Source organism: Macaca nemestrina, chromosome 7 (genome assembly GCF_043159975.1).
Source record: "Macaca nemestrina isolate mMacNem1 chromosome 7, mMacNem.hap1, whole genome shotgun sequence".
Lineage (NCBI taxonomy): Eukaryota > Metazoa > Chordata > Mammalia > Primates > Cercopithecidae > Macaca > Macaca nemestrina.
In genome coordinates this window covers 61,132,447-61,154,765 of record NC_092131.1, presented here as the reverse complement: position 1 = coordinate 61,154,765, position 22,319 = coordinate 61,132,447, and the positions used below count along the sequence as shown (strand labels likewise).

The following is a 22,319-nucleotide window of genomic DNA, read 5'->3' as shown; positions in this document are numbered from 1 at the left end:
AGGCAGGTGGATCACCTGAGGTCAGAAGTTTGAGGCCAGGCTGCCCATGGAGAAACCCCCTCTTTACTAAAAATACAAACATTAGCTGGGCGTGGTGGCAGGTGCCTGTAATCCCAGCTACTGGGGAGGCTGAACCAGGAGATTCACTTGAACTCAAGAGGCGGAGGTTGCAGTGAGCCGAAATCACACCACCGCACTCCAGCCTGGGAGACAGAGTGAGATTCCATCTCAAGAAAATATATATAATAATAATAATATTCTACTGAAACAATACAATAAATACGACTTTAAATAATGATTCATTCAAACCTGAAATACATTGAAAATTCTACAACTAACACTGAATATTAAAATTCTAAAATGCACACAAATTTCAATTTTTAAAATATTTCTCTCTTTAGTATACAGTAAAATAACATATCTAGGCTGAGCGCGGTGGCTCATGCCTGTAATCCAGCACTTTGGGAGGCCCAGGCTGGTGGATCACCTGAGGTTGGGAGTTCCAGACCAGCCTGACCAACGTGGAAAAACCCCGTCTCTACTAAAAATACAAAATTAGGAGAGCATGGTGGCACATGCCTGTAATCCCAGCTACTCGGGAGGCCGAGGCAGGATAATTGCTTGAACCCGGGAGGCAGAGGTTGCGGTGAGCCGAGATCGTGCTATTGCACTCCCATCTGGGCAACAAAAGCAAAACCCCGTCTCCAGAAAAAAAAAAAAAGAAAAAAGAAAAAAAGAAAAAATATATATCTAATTGCCGTTGTTTCTCTTTGAGGTATTAATTCTAGACAAAAGTTTTAGATCTACTTTTAACTTTTTCAAAGTTCTGCGCTAATTTCTATTTTTCTCCAAATAGGACATTTAAGTAGTGAAGAAATATTTTATGCATATAGTTAATAAAAAGAAAACTATGACTAACACACACACAAACATTTAGCATTTTTTAACATTAGCAATACGAAAAATGAATGGCCACCAACAACCAAGACCAAAATCCAGCAACTAAGATGTCTTTTGATATGTATACAAATAAACTGTAGTACATTTATGCAAGGGAGATTATTCAATGATAAAAAGAAATGTGCTATGAAAGCCCAAAAAGGCATACAGAAACCTTATGTATTTCTAAGTGAAATAAGGCAGTCTAAAAAGCATTACATGCTGTATGATTCCAAATTTACAACATTCCCGAAAAGGAGAAACTATAGACAGAGTAAACATATCACTGGTTGTCTGAACTGGAGAAAGGAGAGAGAAATGGGTAGAGCATGGGGATTTTTCAGGCAGTGAAACTATTCTGTGTGATACTGTAATGGTGGAGAAATTATATACACTTGTCAAAATCCATATAACTGTACAACGCAAGTAACTGTAATGTAAAATACTGATTTTAATAATAATTTCTCAGTATTTGTTAATCAGTTTTTACCAGTGTACTACAATAATGTAAGATGTTAATAATGGGGATACTGTGTCAGGGAAACAGGGCTCTTTATACTTCCTGGAATTTTCTGTACACCTTAAACTGCTCTAAAACTGAAATCTATTAATTTTATTTAAAAAACAGAAAATGACATTTTGATCCTTTATTACTTCTTAATAAGTTTTAAAGTCATTAGTAATTTGAAAAGATAAAATGCAGACAAATATTGTACTATAACTTGTGGGATCAAAAATAAAGAAACATTGCTTATATCACATAGGTTCACAATTAAATTATCCTGTATCTCTATATTTGTAATCAAATGTCACATTTGTGGTGATTAAGGTTTTGGTTTTGGTTTGTTTAGTTAACTGGCTAATGATCCAGAAAGTCTATGGGCTAAGTTTTACTTTGTGTCTACATTTGGTAGAGAGCAGCACCAAAATTTTCCATACGGTTTGATATATAAATAATTTTAAATAAAAGGCTACTTACCACTGTATTTGATCACACGAATTGTTGAATCTCCTTCACCAAATTTGGTGAGAGGAGTCAGTCGGACTTCATAAGCTTCTGGTTTAATTAGCTCTGTCAAGTTATATGTAATTAATTCTCCCTTTTGAATATTCCCATTTATTTTAATCTCCTGCTCCCACCAACGCTGCTGCCCAGCCTGAAATCAAAACAATAGTAGAATAATGTTCCCAGTATGTTCTTCAGAGGTACTAAGAAAATTGAAAGCACATTCTGAAATTTTATTAAATTAAAATGTACATTAACGAACACATATCATTAAAGTTCAAGTTTCTATAATGAGACACAAATTTTGAGATGTTTGCATGCATATGTTTGCAGGTAATTGCCAAATGATCAAAGGTATGTAATAGATTTAATATATCAACTAATGTTTAGTAAGAGAAAATTCCAAAGTGTCTGTGATCTGGAAGTCGGGAGAGATCTAAGTTTAGCTACTCCTTGCTTAACATATTAATGGCATATGAGATTCTTGAATCCTTACAACTCTTTATCACATTAGCAAACATATGCATTGCATATATAACAGTTCCCATATATTCTGGGTAGTAGAAGTATAAAACAAAGACAAATCCGTAACTTTTCAAGTCTATTAAAAAGAGGCACAATAAACAAATGTATAATATAAAATTTCAATTAGTCATATGTACAATAAAGAAAAATAAAAAATCACAAGGGGATTAAGAGTCATAGTGGAAAGGCTGGAGAGGGGCACTCTTTTATCTAGTTAACCAGGACATCTCCATAAGAAGAATGTTGGGAAGTTAAGATGAAGGCTAGGAATTTACCGTGGGATTTGGCAAGATGGAAGCGATGGTCACCTTGAAATAAATGGTGTCAGAGTAATGACGATGAAAGGATGATTGTAGTATGTTAAAAGAAGAATGAATTTCCCGATGCTTCCCTCACTAAAAAATCACAATGCTCAGATAATTTCACAGCACAGTTATCAAAATGTTCAGGAAACAATTTTAATCTTTTATAAAATCTTGCAGATATTTTTAAAAAGAAAAACAATAACTCTCCAGCTATATTATTTAATTTAAACCAAAAAGTAAGGATGGTACAAGAAAGAAAAATTATATGCATACAAACTAAATTCATAAAGTTTTAACATACAGTATTGTTTCCAAATTCATTATACAGTACTGTTACCAAATTCATCAAGTTTTACATCCAGTATTGTTTCTCTTGCAAGGATGCAAGAATTGCTTAACATTAGAAAGTATGTAGGCCGGGCGCGGTGGCTCAAGCCTGTAATCCCAGCACTTTGGGAGGCCGAGACGGGCGGATCACTAGGTCAGGAGATCGAGACCATCCTGGCTAACACGGCGAAACCCCGTCTCTACTAAAAAATACAAAAAACTAGCCTGGCGAGGTGGCGGGCGCCTGTAGTCCCAGCTACTCAGGAGGCTGAGACAGGAGAATGGCCCGAACCCGGGAGGCAGAGCTTGCAGTGAGCTGAGATCCGGCCACTGCACTCCAGCCTGGGCGACAGAGCGAGACTCCGTCTCAAAAAAAAAAAAAAAAAAAAAAAAAAGTATGTTAACATAGTTAACTGGTAAAAGAAGAAAAAACATATTTCTATTAGATGGAGAAAAATTTGGGAAACATCAACTCCTATTTATAATAAAATTATGAACAAGCTAGGAATGGAAGGGAACTTGATTAATCTGATAAAGAAGGTCCAACAAAAAGGTAAAGGATGCTTTATTTTTAATGCTTATATATTAGAATTTTTTTTAGAATTACAAGTGAGAAAGAATGTTCAACATAATCTATTTAAAATTGTACTTTAGTAACAATGAAGTGTATAATAATTGGAAAAACAAAACCAAAATAGATCTATAGAGCTGTCTACGTAGGAATCTCTCTCTCTCCTTTTCTCTTGCTCTACCCTTCCATATGCATATACACATGAATGTCTTTTACAAGCACTTTGAAGCTTTCTTTATTAAATTTATGTATATAATTTATTATATTAGATAACAGGTAATCCACAGCTTTGTTTGCTATTGTAAATTGTCACTTTTAAGCTATTAATATTTTGCTGGCTTATACAATTGTGACAGATTTTTTATTCTCCTTACATACAGAGAGAGATATATATGTATATATAACTGTATTTGTTATATACATATGTATCTATACTATATAGTATAAGTATACATATGTATCTATATTTATACATATAGTATGCATCATTGCCTTGTAATATGTGTCTGATATTTTTCATAGTTGAAATCTATGGTATCCTCTTTAATGGGGCTTTTCTCCTTTTATATGCTTGGTTATTTTTCATTGGGTGCTGATAATATGGGTTAAAATTCTATTATTGGGGGTTATCTGTGGCCTATGACAAAGACATATTCTGAATAGATGTACCGTTGTTTCTGACATTCTCCTAAGGTCATCAACAATATGGTCTACTTTTACTTTGATTGTGAAACTCTTTGGTGTCACAAATTAGAGTGGAGAAGATCCCTTGTTTTCAGAAGGTCTTGAGTTTTCATTGCTGTCTGCCTCAATGGTGACAAACTATTAAGAATCAAAGTTCAAGTTTGTCTGGGTTGGCAAACAGCTGAGGGCAAAAGTAGTTTGGGCAGAAATTCTATTTGTTACTTTGGAATGCCATTTTTCCTTGGATTTTTACCTAGTACTTTCTCTCTCTCTGTATACACACATACACACGTCCACACTATATGCACATGTACACACACATATACATATCACACAATATGCACATATGTTCACATATATGCACATACTATATGTTCATAAATATTTGTTTTCTGAAGGTTAAGTTGGTCCTAATTATATAGTCTTGACTGCTACATTTCTGGAAATAAAAAAATACAATATGTGTGCTACTAGCACAGTCCTACACAAATGACAAATTAAATAATGGAATGGGACAGAAAGCCCAAATATAAAATCTATAGAGTATCTGCACAGTAGAGAGAAAAATATAAACTATTCCGTTGGTTATGCATATGGAAAAAAAACACTTGAATTGGAACCTTATATCTTATACATAAAATTCCGTCTCAGGATAATTAAACAACTAAATTTAAAACACAAAATTTAAATCATTTAAATTTAAATCATTAAATCATTTAGGAAAAATACAGAGAAAATGTTATGATCTCAGGTAATATATTTCTTTTTTTTCCTTTTCCTTTTTGTTTTTCTTTTTTTTCTACTTAGACAGAGTCTCGCCCTGTCACCCAGGCTGGAGTGCAATGGTGCTATCTCAGCTCACTGCAACCTCCGCTTCCAGGATTCAAGCAATTCTCCTGCCTCGGCCTCCTGAGTAGCTGTAATTACAGGGACCCATCACCATACCTGGCTAATTTTTTGTATTTTTAGTAGAGACAGGGTTACACCAAGTTGGCCAGGCTGGTCTCAAACTCTTGACCTCAAGTAATCGCCCACCTTGGCCTCCCAAAGTGCTGGGATTACAGGCGTGAGTCACCATGCCTGGCCAATATATTGCTTTCTTAAACAGAACAGGGAAGGATGAATCATGAAGAAAAAGACTGATAAATTTGTCTATCAAATTTAAAATTAATTAAATATAAACTTTCAAGTTAAAAAATTTGTTCTCATCGGTATTCACCATTAACAGGAAAAATACAAGCCAGAGGTTTGAAGAAGATAGTATACACATGTTAATATACACAATTAACCAGACTTTATTAAAAACTGATTTTAATAAACAAGGAAAAGAATTCAGTAGCAAATTCAGCCAAATAACAACAAGTAATCATAGATGAAGAAACCCAAATAAGTAACTAAAGAAGAGCCTCAGCCTCACAATGAATCAAGGAAACAGAGATTAAAACCACAATATTACTTTCTACCATCAGGTAGGCAAAAACTTTTTAAAAATTAACTATTAGGGCTTTGTATAGATGTAAAACAATGAGAATCTTTGTTCATGTCAGAACCAGGGGATTGGGGTGGGGAACAAATGAGATTTTTATCCTACATATAATCTAACAAGTTAGCCTTGTTAGACTGGAGACTACTTGGGTCAAATGAAATGACTGACTCAGCATATATCCCAAGCTTTATTTTAGCATTGATCCTTCTTACCTCTGAAGTTCCACAGAAGTACTGCAGATGTGCCAAGGAGGACGCTGCACATGCCTTGATTGTGCATCACATCTGAAGGACTCTGAGTTTAAGAAACCTTAGTCTTTATAACTGATAGTAACCAAATGTGTCCAACCATTGCCCAAAAAGGAGACATCCTTATTATACAGGACATCAAACAAATCTCACCTCTGTTCTAGAGGAAGGCACTACATTCAAAACACGTTTGCTATGCAAATGACTTGAAAAGATAGGCTGTAATATAAGGGCAACTGGTGCTTCTGTACACAAGACACAAAGAAATATAAGAAAACCATGAAAAACGGAGGTTGTGTTATATCCTTGATGAAAATGCAAGTTGGTATACGTTTAGAGAGTAATTTGGCAATAAAAGCCATGTTACAATGAGAACAGGTAAATTCTTATACTTGGAAACAAATATATTCATGGCATAGAAAATGGAAAATGATCTATACCTCAATCGTTTAAGAGGTGATAATCAAATTGCAGACTCTTCATAAAATGGAATATGAAATATAGCATGAAAAAGGAACCTATTCCACATACATCAACATGGGTAAATTTCACAAAAGTAATATTGAACTAAAATTAATTTTGAAGTAGATATAAAATTTACTTTTAAACTATGTATTTTAAAGAGGATGTATAGATATATATGCATTAAAGAATAAAGAAATTCAGAGAAATAATAAACACTGAGTTGAAGATACTGTTTAAATAGGTTAGGAGAGTGTCAAAAGAAGATGATGCAATTGTGTGGGATAAAGAAAGGACTTCAACTCTGCTGGGTGATTTCTGTTGTTTTGTTTTAGATTAATGGTAGATGTAAAAAATATGATTATGTTCTTTTGTGTAGGTCTGAAATGTTTCTCTGTTTTTAATAAAGAGAATTAGAGAATAAGAGAGAGAAGGAATTCTGAATTTTCTTAAAACTCTTTCTCCCTTGAATTCTATGACAGTGCTGTCTCTCATATTGCTTCCCACATCTGCATCTTTGACTACTCCTTATTTTCTTTTCCTGTGTTCTAAATGTTGATGTTCTCCAGAATTTTGTATATGGTGTTTTTGGTACTCTGTATTAGTGGTTCTCATATTTCCGCATGCATGAGAATCACCGGACGACACTGTTAACCAAAATTGTAAGTCTCAACCATCAGTAAGTATGGTTCAATGAGATCTAGAAATACAATCTTTGAAAAGCATCCCCTCTCCCACATAGTAATCTGGATACAAATAATCCAGAGGCTACATTTGGTGAGGCACAGATTAGTCCTGCTAAACCACCTCATTACTATTAGTAGCTTCTTCTAATATCTCTACATTGATAACTTCTTAACTTGTATTTTCAGCTCAGAAAATTAAGAAATAAATGTATCTATTAGTCTTTACCATGTGCCACCATTTTAACTGTCTTATACCTATCATTATATGTACTTTATCCCACAAACCCTAGTAGGTAGTAACTATATTTAGCCCTATTTCATGAATGAAAAAACTGAGGCAGAGAGAGGTTAAGGTAACTCTTTAAGTGGCAGCTTCAGAATGTGGTTAGACCAAAAATGGCTCTTTTGGGTATCACTTCCTCCTTTGTTTTCCCTGAATATATTGCTCCTTTAATTGTTTTTACCAGATCTGTTATATATTTAGTTACAATACACTATGTCTGGTCATTAACTTGATAGAAATATGATGAAATTAAATGCCAGCATACAATGTATATTTAACTGGCCTCCAAGGAGTAGGGCAGAAAATCAAAGTTATTTCAGTGAAAACTGCCTACAGTCACTGAATTTACATACAGTGGTAAAGGATAAAAAACCTAATTCCACAGAAAGTACTTATCTTTCAGATAAGAACGCATAGTTAATACTAAGTATTATGAAGCTTCTATTAGTTCAGTAGGTTCAAATTCTATAACATAATATAAATGATGACACTTTTACTGTCTCTTAATTTTAGATTTATATATATATATGAACAATAGGCAAAGTGCTATGATTTTTAAAGATAGATAAAATCAATTTAAACACACAAAAATATATACAGAATAATTTGACATTTTACTGTTACCTAAAGACACAAGTTTAATCAAGGTGTACTTTTCTGGATGTTAACACTAAGTTTAAATAAGAGTTTAATACCACTGAAAATTTGTAGTACATCACAAAGGAGACACTGCTGGTCTCCTCTTATTATAATGAGTGTTCTACTCAAGTAATTTTAGTCGGGAAATACATTAATGTTCTTACTTATTACAAACTCCAGTGTCCATAACTTCATATGTGTATTAAAAAAGCAATAACTTTGATTCCAAGTCTTTAATGTAAGCTGTAATGAAAGTATATACTTCAGCAGTTGGCAGAATAAGCAATTAAATACTTCATATTGTATCTCAGTGAGCTGTGCAAAATGTAAAAATGGAAAACTAAATGCAATGTTTGCACACACACAAAAGGAGATGCAATATTATTCCACTGATTGAAAGTAATACCAGAAAACTCTAAAGAAGATGGGTTCTAAACAATACTGCAGATGACAATCCCAGATCATACTTATAAGCATGATGATATGTAAGTAAGTGTTAAACTATTTTCTTCATATCAATTTTAAAAATCCATTGAATTTTTCTTTTATCCCTAGGAGGTATATTCCATTCAGATGATTTAGAGGTTAGCCTAAAAATCCCCAAGTCCCCTAAAATGAGACTTTTTATTAAAAACTGTAATTTGTTATTTTTACCACAGAGGATAAATAAAAAGCTATTGCTGAAAAGGTCTCAGGAGGAAAAATCATGTTAATTTTTTCTCTTAATTTTATAAGAAACAAAATTAGCTAATTTAAAAGCAGAAGGCTGCAACAGATTCTGAAATGTGAAGGGAATAGAAGTGGCCATGTTTTCCTTTTTTTTTTTTCTTGGACTATAAATCTTTTTAACCACTATAATGAGCTCCACTGAAAAGTACCAGGTAAGTGAAAACTAAAACAGGAGGGGAAATGCAACAACTGAATACAAGGCATATATGTGTGTTTATTTCAATTATTTTTATGTAACTCTGTAAGAGACAGATTGATATATCCATTTTATAGGAAACTTCTGTTCATGTTTAGCAACCACAGTGATAGTAAAAATAATAGCTGATGTTAAAAATCCAGGTATTACAGACCCTAAATCATGCACACTAATGATTATCCAACAGAATAAGAAATCATGAAGATGACATTTTCATGGATTAAAATCAAATTGTCTATAATCCCAAATAAAATGTAACACTGATTTTTAAGATGCACTAGTGTTTTAATAACCCCTTTTAGGGGAAAGGAGATAATAAGTAACATGGCATTAAATGAATCTTATTTTTATTTTCTACTAATAATAGCAAACATTTATTCAACTAACTACATAACTTTTCTTCTTTCATTACCACAAATTTGAGTATCAACTTCTTTACATTCAGCAATAATTCTTCTGAGTAGGTAGGCACTTTTCACATCATATAAATATTTTTCTTATCATACTTTGCTCATGCTATTAACACCTTTAGAAGTGACAGTGTATTTTTTAGATATCCAGATATTTATAAGTTTTTGTCTGCCTTTGGTCTTTGGAATCTTGTATTATTCTTCTTAATTGAATTACGTCTAAATTGAAAGCATCCTGGCGTGGTAGTGGGGCAAATACTTCTTGTTTGAACTCAGTCAATTTCAACTGGTCTTTCTAGTTGTGTTCTAGTGTCTAGCATCTATAGCATTTACTTTTTATGTCCTTGGAACTGTCTTGGCCTTTAGTCACTAGTTCTATTCAGTCTGCATTTTTCTTAGGCAAATCACAAGTTCTTTGAGTCTAACATCATTATCTTTGCCTTTTCTTTTGAAGGGGTGTGGAATTGGTGAATCCTGACAGCTTCCCCAGAAATACAGTAAGGCAAAGAACTAGTCAGGCCCCATTCCTTGAAAATTTGACTCAGTCTACCCTACTATGCTACTTGAGTGCTCCCCCAAGTGGGACCTAGATCTCAGATCTTCTAGGCAAGTCTTGCTATCTTCCCTAACTACATGTCGGGAAGTGAGCAGGCATTGTTCTTTCCTACTGTGGTGGGTTGTAGATGCCTTTTTTCAGGGAATATAGGCACCCACTCTATTGCCCTTCTTTATCAGGGAATATGGGACCCACTCTATTGCTCTTCTCTCCCTTACACTAAAATAGTCCTCTTTCCCATGCCTGGAACTCTGTATTTTCATTGGGAATTGCTCCTGATATTTTTATTCCTGACATAAAGCATTTCAGAACTCAACGCTTTTTCTCCCTTAGCCACCTCCTGCTCACTTCTGCCACCATGACCTCTATTAGATTTAAATACTAGGTTTTCAAGGCTACTGTTTTTGCTTGGACTTTATACAATCTATTAAAAGTTCATTTGTCACCTTTCTTGTTTTGTGCAGGTGTGGGTTAGTCTTCCCATTCTTGTGCCATAAACCTTAGCCTTCTCTGTTGTAATTTTAAGTAATGAGAGAAATAAAGAAAATTACAAGAATAGAAAAATGCATTTGTTAATTTGTCAAGTTCTCAACTGACCTTTTCAAAAAGTTTTTAACTTATATAGCAAACTACTTTGAACTTGCATTTAACTTTGAGTATCTTGAAGATAATTCCCTATAGTATTATTTATATTTCTTTTAGCATCAGTTACTGATTATAAAACAAAACAAACACAGCAGCTCTCAGGTAAAGACAGCATTGAATGTGTCCACAGCATCAGTGGGTCTCTCAGTCTTCCATGCAGTTTAGCAAGTTTTCTTCCTTCACCTATCTTAGTGAGTCACTGCTGTCTGAAGAGATTTGAACTGGCTATGCAAGCAGAGTCTCTGGTAAAGCTCACCAGTAAATAAATGAAAGGCCTTGCAAATATACTTCAAGGATTTTTTTAAAGAAAACTAAGCATTAAGCACAGAGAACAAAGTCTTTAGTGACAACCAAGGGAAATATTCTTGCTCAGTGATCACATAAATAGAAGTAATAGAAAAAGTAGAAATTGAAGTTGAAAAAACATCAAACCTAAAACTTCCTACATATATGAAGGGTGTTATGACAAAGTTAAATATGTAGTTCCAAAAAAACTATGACACATACAGTAAAACAGAACTTTTGAAAAAAGTAAGTTCTTTATTATGCTTTCACAGTAGCTAAAATTGAAGTGAAGATGAAAACAAAGATTGGCATTTTACATAGTCTTTAATATTTAGTACATATTTTATGTGACTTTATGTTCCTAATGTGTCAGTTTAAAGTATATTAAAGAGATATGTGAGAATATTTAAAACATAGCCAATACTTATTGAGTGATTGCTATGTTCTTTTAGTTAATTTAATCCCAAGCAAATCAATGAGATAATTAACTTTAAATTGTTTCTATATTTTTATATTTTAACCCTTTCTATTAAAATGTGTAGAATTATTGTTTCTAAATATAATTCTAGAAAAAATAAAATAAAAATGAAGAGAAAAGAGTAAATATGGTATCAGAAAACATACAGAATAAATAATGTTCAAATGAATCTTGTTAGCCTTTCTTATTCTTGCCCCTTTGTAATATTTGAAAGGTAATTGCTAACACTTACCTTAGGGAATGATTAATGTTTTTAACTTGCAGAGCATATTTATCATGTTATATTAATATAATTTATTTCCTGTGTTATATAGTTAGCAGTACATTTAATAATGAATTATAATCATGATTAAGTAAATTATATTGACTAATACTGTTTATATTCATGATTTGGTAGAGTTTAAAAGATTTGACATTTAATGAATAGGACATAAGAAGGTGAAATTTAGATAAATTAAATAATTTTTTATTTTAGTTTCTAAAAGAATAGGTTATTATTATTTAAAATCTAGCACATATATAGGATTCTAGTAACTACAGTTTAATCACCAAAGCATTTCCTTATTATTGGATTTTTTAAAATGATGAGACTTGCTTTATAATACTTATAATAAATATCATAACAAATATTTTAAGACTTAAAAATGAAATGATATTTGAACTTTTGTAAGTTTCCTATCTAAACTTACAGAAGTAAATGTGTTATGTAGTAGAAGTTAATATGAGACATTCTGGCTCATAATAGCCACTTTGGTCACAGTCAGATTAACATACCCTCATCTGTGGGGAAATGAGCCATAGAAAATATAGAAAACATCAATCCTTAAGATACAAGTGACTTTATTAAAAATGTTTTTAAAATAAGCTTATTTAAAGAAAATAATATAAAAATGTATTCACAAAGCAATAGTAATCAAAACAATATTGGACTAGCATAAAAACAGACATACAGACAAATGGAACAGAGAGCCTAGAAATAAACTCAAGCATATACAGTCAACAAATTTTTGACAAGTCCACCAGGAAGACCCAATGAAGAGAGAATAGCCTCTTCAGTAAATAGTGTGGGAAAATGAATATCCAATGCAAAAGAATGAAACTGGCTCTTATCTTACAGCATACACGGATTAACTCAAAATGGATTAAAGATCTTTGCATAAGACCTGAAGCTATATGATCCTAGAAGAAAAAGGGGTGGAAGCTCCTTGATATTGGCTCTGACAAGAATTTTTTGGATATTCAACCAAAGGCATAAGCAGCAAAATAAAAAATAAACAATTGGGACTACATCAAACTAAAAAGCTTCAGTACAACAAAGGGAACAATTAACAAAATGCAAAGCTAGCAATGAACTGTAAAAATCATGTGTGAACCGCATTATCAGATAAAGGTTTAATGTCCAAACTATGTAATTAACTCATGCAGATCGACAGCAAAAAAACAAATAATCTGACCCTGCAAAAATAAGCAAAAGACAAAAGATATTTCTTTAAAGAAGAAGTAAAATGGTCAACAGGTAGATGAAAAGGTGCTCAATATTACTAATCATCATAAAAATGGAAATCAAAACCAAAATGAAATATCATCTTACATCTGTTGGCATAACTATTATAACAAAGATGAGATAAGAAGTATTGGCAAGGGTTTAGAGATAAAGGAAACTTCTACACTATTAATGGGTACGTAGACTGGTTCAGCCATTGTGAAAAACAGTATGAAGCGTCCTTAAAAAGTTAAAAATCGAACTACCATATGACCCAGAAATCTCTTTTCTAGATACCTACCCAGAAGGAATCACCAACTAATAAAGACAACTGCACACCCAGGTTTATTGCAGCATTATGCACAATAGCCAAGATATGGAAACAACATCAATGTCCATGAATGAATGAATGGATAAAGAAATTGCAGATTACACAATTGAATATTACTCAGCTTAAAAAAAAAACAAGGTACCGCTATTTGCAACAGCAGGACGGACCTAGAAGAATTAAGCTAAGTAAAATAAAGCAGACCCAGAAAGAAATAGAGTGCACAATATCACTTATATGTGGAATCTAAAACAAAACAAAACAAAACAAAAACTCACATACACAAAAATAGAACATGGAAAAGTGGCTACCAGGGGTGTAAGTGTGAGGAAAATTGAGAGATGAAGGCCAAAAGGTACAACGTTCAGTTATGTAGGATAAATAAGGATAGAGATTTACCACAGAACATAAGGACCACAGTTAATAGTATTACATAGTATAAATTTGCTAAGAGAGTCAATTTTAGGTACTCGTACCACATAAACCCACATATGGACAAACAGAAGAGAACTATGTAAGATAATGAATATGTTGATTTGCAAGACTGTAGTAATCATTTTATTATGTATATTTATGTCAAAACATCATGTTGTATACCTTAAAAATGTACAGTTAAAAAATAGAAATTTAAAAATTATTGACAGTACATTCACATTTTAATACTGCAAATTTCTAAAAACAACTTTGACAACTACATTATTCTTTACATAGGAATTAAAAAATGTAATCAAAGAGATTGAGCTATTTTAAACATTATCTTCTGTGTTTTTAGTACAAATTGTACTGTCAGTCTCCCTTAAATTCACTGTGATTTCCGTCAGTAGGGTGCCTAAATATGAAATTTATAATGTCACCATGGATATTTTATAAATTTTTTTAGACTTCTATATATATATGTCCCTTAATTCCACCACCAGACATCAGAAAGGCTGGCCCCTTTAATGGCACATTTGATTCATTTTCCACAATTTTCAGAATTGCAGTTTGGGGTGACAGTTGAGACTACTCAACTAAAGTATTTTTGTTTACTAAGAAAAACAAAAAAGTAGTAACTATAATATTTTTGAGGACTCACTATTGCCAGATATTTTGCTAAATATTTTACACATTATTTTAATTTAAATCTTATAAAAATCTATTGAGGTTAGTATTATTATCTTTATTTCCTCAGTTGAAGAAGTGGATTAAACCAATAAACTTTCCCAGGTCATACAGTTGCTAAGAAGCAGAAGATAATATAGAATTATTACCCAATATTGTCCAATTTCAAGGCTACTCTCTTAATCACTATTCTCCATTTCTTCTTCTTATATCAAATGTGTTGCTGTCACAGGTTTTCCTGACAAATATGCGCTGTATTTACATTCCCTTAGAAATTTATAAATTTTTTTTTCACCATTGGAAATGCCTAATTATGTTGAACTCAATTACATAGCAAGGGGCGACAGAGGAAGATAATAAATCTAGCTTTTATCTTTAGGACAAGGGTTAGTCATACAAAAAGCTTTTGATTTTGTGAGACATGACAGTTAGAGTGAATTCGGATTCCGCTTTCCATTTTATTTAGAGACTCCAGTGAATGTGTGTTTTGGTTGTGCTGAGTTTGTACTCCGAACTGTTACATAAATCATCAAATGACAGGGTATTTCATACTGCCTCAGGAAAGAATTTATATGTATTACTGACATATCCCCCTACCATGTATTTATTACTTCCATCTGTTAAAGCAAAACAACATTGAAAACCACCCAAGAGACCATGTGTAACAGTAAAAATAATAATTCTTTAGCAGGTTCCGATAAATTATTATGAAAGAAAAACTTGCTTCCTATCAAGTTTGGAAAAAAACACATTCTAATTATTTTCTTGTCATGCTTGGATCAGCAGGTGAAAGGACACCTCAACCTAAAAATTCATTTGTTATAGATTTCAACCCTGATAAATTGGAATTAAGCAGCTCAGTCAGCATCTTTCTTCATCAGGTATGTTTTCTAAGGACTACTAAAAAAATTTCTAGGAGGTAGGAATAAATTAATAATTAGGGATTGATTTTTTTAGTTTTTATTCATCTTGGTATCAGATATGGTTTGGCTGTGTCCCCACCCAAATTTCATCTTGAATTGTAGTTCTCATAATCTTCACGTGGTGTGGGAGGAACCCAGTGGGAGGTAACTGAATCGGGGGGCAGTTACCCCCATACTGCTGTTCTCCTGATAGTCAGTGAGTTCTGACAAGATCTGATGGTTTTATAAAAGGCTTTTACCCCTTTGCAAGGCACTTTTCTCCTTTATAAATTACCAAGTCTCAGGTATTTCCTCATAGAAGCATGTGAATGGACTAACACAGTATCTATTTTATATAAGGGGAATCATAATCACTTCCTTCAATTATTTTTAAGAATAACTAGGTTGGCCAGGCAAGGTGGCTCATGCCTGTAATCCCAGCACTTTGGGAGGCCGAGGCGGGTGCATCACCTGAGGTCAGGAGTTCAAGATCACCCAGGCCAATATGGTGAAACCCCGTCTCTATTAAAATACAAAAATTAGCCTGGCATGGTGGCGGGTGTCTGCAATCCCAGCTACTCGGGAGGCTGATGCAGGAGAATTAGCTTGAACCCGGGAGGCGGAGGTTGCAGTGAGCCGAGATTGCGCCACTGCACTCCAGCCTGGCCGACAGAGCGAGACCCCATCTCAAAAAAAAAAAAAGAATAGGTGTATTTCAATAAACTTACAGGATATTTTAGTACTGCTATGTTCTGGATTTATTACTAATAGTCTTATATTTTGATTCTGCAGTGCCGCTTGTCCCTTCTGTGTGTCGTTGATAACTTCCTTTAACAGTCTTTCAAGTGAAGTTCTTGGCTTCTGGTGAGTACCGATTACTGTCCATAGTACGTATTGCAACTAAAGTTCAATCTTACTTCCCTGCTTAAACTATTTGAGTAATTGCTCTTTTGTAAAATTATTTATAGTAATAGGTATTATACCACTTTGATTCACTTTAACTGGGTTAAAATGTATAGTGTCATCATGGATATTTTCTAAGTTTTGTTAGGCTATTTTAGCTTGATATCACTTAAATATCCATTTGAGCAGTCATTTTGGTTAAAATATTTTCATAGACTTTACACAGTAGAGCATATTGATACATATATTTAAACATACTGATGTACTGTAGCTTTAATTCAATTATTGACAATGATAAAACAATTTAATTCTCAAAGTGTCCTAAAATTATAGACATAGAACAAAAGTAAGAAAAACAGGCAATGCTTCTTGTTGTGAATACTCATACAAATGTATAAATAGAGATTAGCATCACTTACTACGCTTTGGATTTAAAATGTCAGTAATAGTTTCTTCTCATAGAAATTGTACAACATTAACTGATATATTTATTCATTCATTTAAAATCATCTAACTTATGTTGGCATGATAAAAGTAATGAAGGACCAAGCAGAGTAAGCTCTTTTTATATTATATATTATATATTTGATATTTGTAATCCCAATTTTAATATGAGCATTAAAATTGGGAGTGTAAGGTAGAACAGACATGAGCATGAGGATGTTATCTAAAGCATATTCAAACATAATTTAATATAATTTTAAGCTCTCTATACATTTTACCTGAGTCTTAGAAAATTCAAAATTTAAAATTACCTGAAATGAAATATTGTTTTTAGTGATTTTATGGCCAATGAAACATAATAACTTTTTCTTAATGAATATATAGGACATTATGACAAGAAATGCTACTTGCTAATCTTTTCCCAGTCCACTTACTCATTAACAATTTTTAGCAGTGCTGTATTTCTGAGCATTCCTCTAAATTAGGTGTGGTCATATGACCTAGTCCTGGCCAATGACATGTAAGTGGAGGTGCTGTGTGAGGCCTCTACATCTTTTCAGTAGTAACTGTTGAAATAGTGATATATCCAGTAGGGTTCTTAAACATGCCTCCCAAATGGCACAAAGTAAATTGATAATTGAACCAACCAATGACAATTTAGAATACATATTTTAAATGTTTTTCAGAAAGCCCTAATGTGATATCCATATTTATTCCTATATGAAATCCATATTTAGATTATTGTTCTCTACTAACATACTTACATTTACTAAGCATCTAATCTAGTATCACTCTCCACTGAAATATGCCTGTTTAAATATTATTTTAACTTAATATCATCTTCATATTTGTACTGTATATTCCTGTCAGTTTCTAGAAAAATGTTTTTTAATCATCAAAGATTTCTTAATGCATTGCTTTAGGAAATTAACAGTCGGAGAGACACTCAATGTCTTATACAAAGATGTACATTAAGGTCATTTGATATTTTGAATGGCAAATAACTACAACATTCTATTTTAATGGAAAATGTTGCACAATATCATAGATTGATTCAGTCACTGAAAGCCATCTGTTGAGAGCCTATTAAACAAATTAGACAGTCTTTGTTCTCCTTATATGTTAAAGTGTAACCTATACTTGCCTCATTGAGTTATTCTGAGGATTAGAAGAATTAATGTATATAAAGCCCTTAAAAATGTTTAACAGAAAGTAAGCATTATATAAGTGTTAGCTAATGAAACAACATCTTCTATTCTTACTACCATTATGATTAAAATTACTTGGTTGCAATTGGTACGTGTGCAGAAAGAATGCAGTGAGCAATTAATTTAATTATCACTCAAAATATATAATAATAATCTGGGAACATATAATATGAAAAACATGGAGATATGACCTTGCTTAGGAATAGTAATAATCTTTATCTATTTTTGGAAATTGGAAAATTCACCAATATAAATGATAGATAGATCCTAATTTAAAAGTAAACAATGAAACTATAAAGTGTTACAAGTAAATATTTGAGAATGTTTTTAGATCTTTGAGTGCACTATGTTTTCTAAGAGGATCTGAAATTCAGAGACCACACAATGGAAATATTGCGTAAAAATGTAAAAATATGAAAAATAAAAATAAATAAATGAAAAGATAAATGCATGGAGGACTATTTCCAAAACATATCACATAATCTTTCTTAATATATACAGGGTCTGTATAATCAATAAGAAAATATTAGCAATTAAAAATATAAAATATAAATGGAAAACAATTTGGAGGTCAAGAGTTTATTTTGGAAGATAATCTGGTAATTTCTCTGGTAAGAAATTGAAGTTAGTGATGGTGGTAGATATGAATAAGGGTTGAAGGATTTGAAGAATATTGAAAAATAAAATTGGTAGAAATTATTGATGAATTGGATATAGAGAATAAAATAGAGAAAGGTGTCAAGGTACATTTTCTTGCTGGCTTGAGCAATGGGACAGATAATGGTCATTCAGTCTAATGGAGATCACAAAAGGAGGACAAGGTTTGAGACAGAATAGGTTAGAATATAGAAGCATTAAGTTTGGGAGGCCACTGAGGTATCCAAGTACAGGTTTTTCAAATAAAGAGGTCTAGGGAGGTAACATTAAAACTCTGACAACTTCATTCATCAACATGTTCTTTGGTACTTGACAAATAATTTGAAGTATTATGGCAATCACATATTGTGTATTGGCTCCTTTAAAGAAAACAACCAAAGAAAGGAAGTTAGGGAAAAAAGAGATTTATTTACTCCAGGACAAGACTACAAGACTAGATAGGACGTGAGGTTTGCAGGAAAATGAAATATTTCATTAAGGTCAGACAACTGACTAAGAACAAAGGGTGTCAATCTTTTCAATCATATAGATGGCATCAACAAAAATAATGAAACAGTATAAAATATTAGCTTAGGATAAGCAAATAAATTATTTAATTGTCCACACTGCAGTTCTCAATTAAAAAATAAACAAACAAACAAAAAACTAACAGAATCTGTGCCTCTCCCCAAACTCAACCTTGGAGACACCATAAAATTAGAGGGAGATTTCTGAACCTAAGGGGAAAATTGCAGCCCCTAATGGAAAGGGGATTATGTCACAAACAGGAAATAGGGTGGCATATTATATTTTATTTCTTTTGTCCCACACCACATCATTTTTATAAGTCTGTCATTACTGAAGATTTTTCCTCTGAGAAAACAAAAATTAATCATTCCAGGTAATAGGTCAGGAGTAGATAAAATTTGTACCAAACTGGCAACCTCAGTATTTTCTCTCCTCCCCACCCTTTTTTCCCCAAAATGATTACATGTGAAGGAGCCTTTTCAAAGCAGAAGTACAAGAAATTTCCCTGAGAGCTATAATAATGTATGGAGAGGAGTCAAGTCCAGTCTGCAATGCCAAAGGCTATGCTCTGAGATGAATCATTTGTACCATTCACTTTCTGTTTGATTCTCGAACTCAGGTGGTTAGAAAGAAGTTACGATTTGAGTTTTAGCTTATCTCACAGAAATATATTACTGCCCAAGACAATTGACATGAGCAAAAGACTCTATGCTCACCAAAAGAATATGCACTCACCAAGAATATGGGGCTCACAGAAAAGCTCAACCACGATAAATAATGATAGGAAAAAAAAAAAAAAAAAAACCTAGACCAGCTGAGGATGCAATTAATGTTAATTTTTAAACCCAAATGTAAGATAAAAATTTTAAATTAACAAAACTATTCTCAAGGAAACAGAAGTGATATTGTAAGTTGTTACTTGGCAAAAATATAGCTTTAACACCTTTGAGAAATACTGGGTACTGCAATACTAATTGCAATAAAGAACCCAACAGATAGGCTGAATTGCAAAATAGATCTAACTTAAGAGAAGGTTTTGAACCAGATTATGTCAAACAATGCTCTCAGAAGGCATCAGGAGAGTATCAGTATGGTTTAAAAATTATAAAAGAAGTCAAGAAATATGTAGGAAAGAAATGTGTCAATATCCATATATACTTAGAAAAGAAAAAAATAAACTTAAAGTAGTCACTACTTGAAAATACAATGGTACAATTTTCTAGGTTATTACCTCATATTTTTAAAAAGTGGGCAAAAGACATGCACAGACATTTCTCTGAAGAAGACATACAGATGGAAAATAAACATCTGAAATATCATTGGCCATTAGAGAAATACAAATTAAGACTAAATATGATATGACTACACACCTATCAGGATGGCTGAGATGAAAATAGTGAAAACAACAAATCCTGATAAGCATATACAGAAAGTGACTCACTCATGTATTTCTGGTGGGAATGTAAAGAATAAAACCACTTCATAAAATAGTTTGGCAGTTTCTTTAAAACTAAAAATGGACTTACTACACCACTCAGCAACTTCATTGTTGGGCATTTATCCTAGTAAAACAAGTATTTATTTTCACAGAGGAACTTGTACATGAATGCCTGTAGTACCTTTATTGTTAATAGCTAAAAACTTGAACCACCCAAATGTATTTTAAAGAAAGAATTATTAAACAAACTGTAGGACATCCATACCATTAGAATACTACTCAACCATGGAAAGAGTGAACTACTGATACATCAACAAGTTGGATAAATCTCAAGGAAATTACACTAAATAGAAAAGTTAATTTCAAACAAATAAGTATTGCATAATTCCATTTATGTAACAACTGTGAAATAATACAATTATAGAGATGAGGAGGATATTAGTGGTTTCCAGGGATAAGCGTAGATTTATTAAAAGAGTAAGATGAGGGAGTCTTATGGTGATGATACAGTTGAGTATCTTGTTTGCGTTATGGTTACACAAAGCTACACACATGCAAACACACATACACAAACAAATGAGTACATGCATGTACAATGGATGAACTCTGATTAAATTTCATGGATTGTACCAATGCCAGTTTCTTGGTTTTCATAATGTACTTATGTTTGTGTAGGATTCTGGCTTGAAGTGGGCATAGTGGGGGAGGGTTTCATGGAACTTTCCTGTACATTTCTATGTAACTTCCTGTGAATATGTAATTATTTCAGAATAAATGTTTTTTACAAAGAAAAAAAATACACTCCTTATTGAAAAGGCTTTTAAAGTACTGAAGGGGATATGTAAAGGTGAGAAAAAGATACACAAATGACACACATGAATACTTACACACAAGCTTGTTATAGTAAATTTTAAGAATATCAAAGAAATAGAAAATATTGGAAAATCTAATAAGCATGAGTATTCAAGCACAAAGGATGGAAAATCGGATTCGCATGCTTCTTCCTAGCATCTTGCATACAAGAGACAATGGAGCAATATTAAAGGAGAAGAAAATCAAACCTAGAATAAATATTCAGCGAAACTATCCCACATGTATTTATTCATTTATTCAGTAAATACTTACTGTACAACCACTATGTGCCAAATAGTACCAGGCACTGAGGATAATGCAGAAAATAAAATGAGAAAAATATCTTATTCCATGTTTTTATGCAATTGTAAAAGCAATTTAATTAACCTATAATGCTCTCCACATTTCTCAACCACTCTGGAAAGCCTTGTTCAAACCTTTTCCTTTCCCTTAATAACCGATGCTCACTGCTAAGGCTTAAGGATGGTGAGCTGAGCCTGTGACCAAAGCTGAGCATTCTCTGAACCATATTGCCATGGCAATCTTAATTGAAAAGCTATGGCCGCCGGGCGCGGTGGCTCACGCCTGTAATCCCAGCACTTTGGGAGGCCAAGGCGGACAGATCACAAGTAGGAGATCAAGACCCTCCTGGCTAACCCGGTGAAACCCCGTCTCCACCAAAAATACAAAAAATTATCTGGGTGTGGTAGCGGTCGCCTGTAGTCCCAGCTACTCCGGAGGCTGAGGCACGAGAATGGCGTGAACCCGGGAGGCGGAGCTTGCAGTGAGCGGGGACCCTGCCACTGCCCTCCAATCTGGGCGACAGAGCGAGACTCGTCTCAAAAAAAAAAAGAAAAAAAAAAAAAAAAAAGAAGAAGAAAAGAAAAGCTATGGCCAAGTCTGAAAGGAGACTCAGAAAGGAGAACTGTGGCTTGTGTGGAGATCTTAATTATTCATCACCATGAAGAATATTGCTTGGGAATGAGGATGACTTTTAAGCAATTACTTCATAAGGTATATCCAGATGCCACTAGGT

At 33.1% G+C, this 22,319-nt stretch overlaps 1 protein-coding gene and 1 long non-coding RNA gene across 7 annotated transcripts in view; one reads left to right on the top strand and one right to left on the bottom strand.

The window, feature by feature from the left end:
* The window catches only part of LOC105481879 (MAM domain containing glycosylphosphatidylinositol anchor 2), an 859,970-nt gene that overhangs the window by 51,453 nt on the left and 786,198 nt on the right, over positions 1 to 22,319 (bottom strand). For all 5 annotated transcript variants that reach the window (XR_011625905.1, XR_011625904.1, XM_011741671.3 and 2 more), the window contains exon 11: positions 1,919 to 2,096. Coding sequence is in view for 3 of the 5 variants with exons in the window: in XM_011741671.3 (XP_011739973.2) it covers positions 1,919 to 2,096 (178 nt within the window). In the remaining 2 variants the exon portion in view is untranslated. The remainder of the gene's footprint in view (positions 1 to 1,918; positions 2,097 to 22,319) is intronic.
* The window catches only part of LOC105481877 (uncharacterized), a 63,144-nt gene that overhangs the window by 31,351 nt on the left and 9,474 nt on the right, over positions 1 to 22,319 (top strand). For both annotated transcript variants that reach the window (XR_011625908.1, XR_003018062.2), the window contains exons 2-3: positions 15,156 to 15,253; positions 16,067 to 16,138. This is a non-coding gene — a long non-coding RNA (uncharacterized lncRNA). The remainder of the gene's footprint in view (positions 1 to 15,155; positions 15,254 to 16,066; positions 16,139 to 22,319) is intronic.